The 1,149-nt window shown below is 41.0% G+C and overlaps 1 protein-coding gene across 1 annotated transcript in view; it reads left to right on the forward strand.

Annotated features, from left to right (window-relative positions):
- Positions 1 to 1,112, forward strand: part of lipib (lipase, member Ib) — a 7,241-nt gene extending 6,129 nt beyond the window's left edge. Inside the window, exon 7 of the mRNA XM_013915766.1 lies at positions 1,000 to 1,112. Coding sequence (XP_013771220.1) covers positions 1,000 to 1,112 — 113 coding nt within the window. The remainder of the gene's footprint in view (positions 1 to 999) is intronic.
- Positions 1,113 to 1,149: the final 37 nt, after the last annotated feature.

Consider the following 1,149-nt stretch of genomic DNA (forward strand, 5'->3'; position numbering starts at 1 on the left):
TCCAGCCAACCCAGGTGGCCTTGCGTGGGATGGGAAGAACAGTCATAACACAGTCGTTATCAGGGAGTGATTGTTCGGCTCCAGCCTTGGGCCAGCAGCTGGCACCGTGATGGGGGTCCGCAATTTTGTAGCTGCTAACTAAATGAAAAAAAAGGCATAACCTCAAGCCAGGGACGTCCTAAAATGTGATTAATTTGTCCCAAAAACAAGGTTTAAAATGATCTTGTCACACAGTTTTTGTTTCTTTTGCACGGGTCAGAGTAGCCTCTTTTGGGCCTTTAAATTTCACATAAATAAATGCACTTCCTGTCTGTTTGCCACACAAGCAGAACTTGATCAACCAAACTTAGGCCCTGACGGTTCGTATCTACATCAGGTATTATTACGTTATTGTGTTCCCTAGCAACCACCAATCAGCAGGCTAAACTGGCTCAGTGTGTTAATGCACCTGTAACCTTAGAAAAGCATTGTATCATTTTAATATATTTAATAATATATTGACAAAACTTTCATTACGCATGATGTATCATGTTGCCTAGCAACCACCTATAGCCAGATTAAAAGCACAGCACTGTAGCATGTGCTGGTTCAGTAAATGTCCCAAATGGTTTGATTTCAGCAGTAAAAACAGGATTTGACTTTAAATTATAATGTAATTATTTTATTAAGAGTTTAAATTTGCGTCAACAAGAATGATTATTATGATTTTGTACTCTGACTGTCAGAACTTGAAAGAACAATTTCAAAAAGCCAAAATAAATCACTCTATATCACAATATTTACGTGAGCACAGAGTTAAGGATTTGAGGTTAGGACTTGGACATCAGAGAGTTAAAGAAGGATTTGGACTCTGTGGATGCTGACCCCACTGTGGGACCCCACCTACAATATGTGCTTGGACTTTTTTAAGAAAAAATATTTTAGGACCTTTTAACAGAAAGGAGTGATGATTGAGTGTTTTGTTGGATTGTAACGCTGTGTGTGTCCCGTGTGTGTCAGAGCTGATGTACAGAGTGGACATGGTGACATGGAACCAGTACCTGCGATGGGGGGTCGTCTACATCCGGCTGCACAGCGGCAGGAACGTCACAGAGGCCCGAATAGACCAGTGAGTCTTTCTGCTGTTTCACACAGACTGGATTTATGAAA

Source organism: Pundamilia nyererei, unplaced genomic scaffold, assembly GCF_000239375.1.
Source record: "Pundamilia nyererei isolate P.nyererei 1_Seehausen unplaced genomic scaffold, PunNye1.0 scaffold00361, whole genome shotgun sequence".
Taxonomy (NCBI): Eukaryota; Metazoa; Chordata; class Actinopteri; order Cichliformes; family Cichlidae; genus Pundamilia; species Pundamilia nyererei.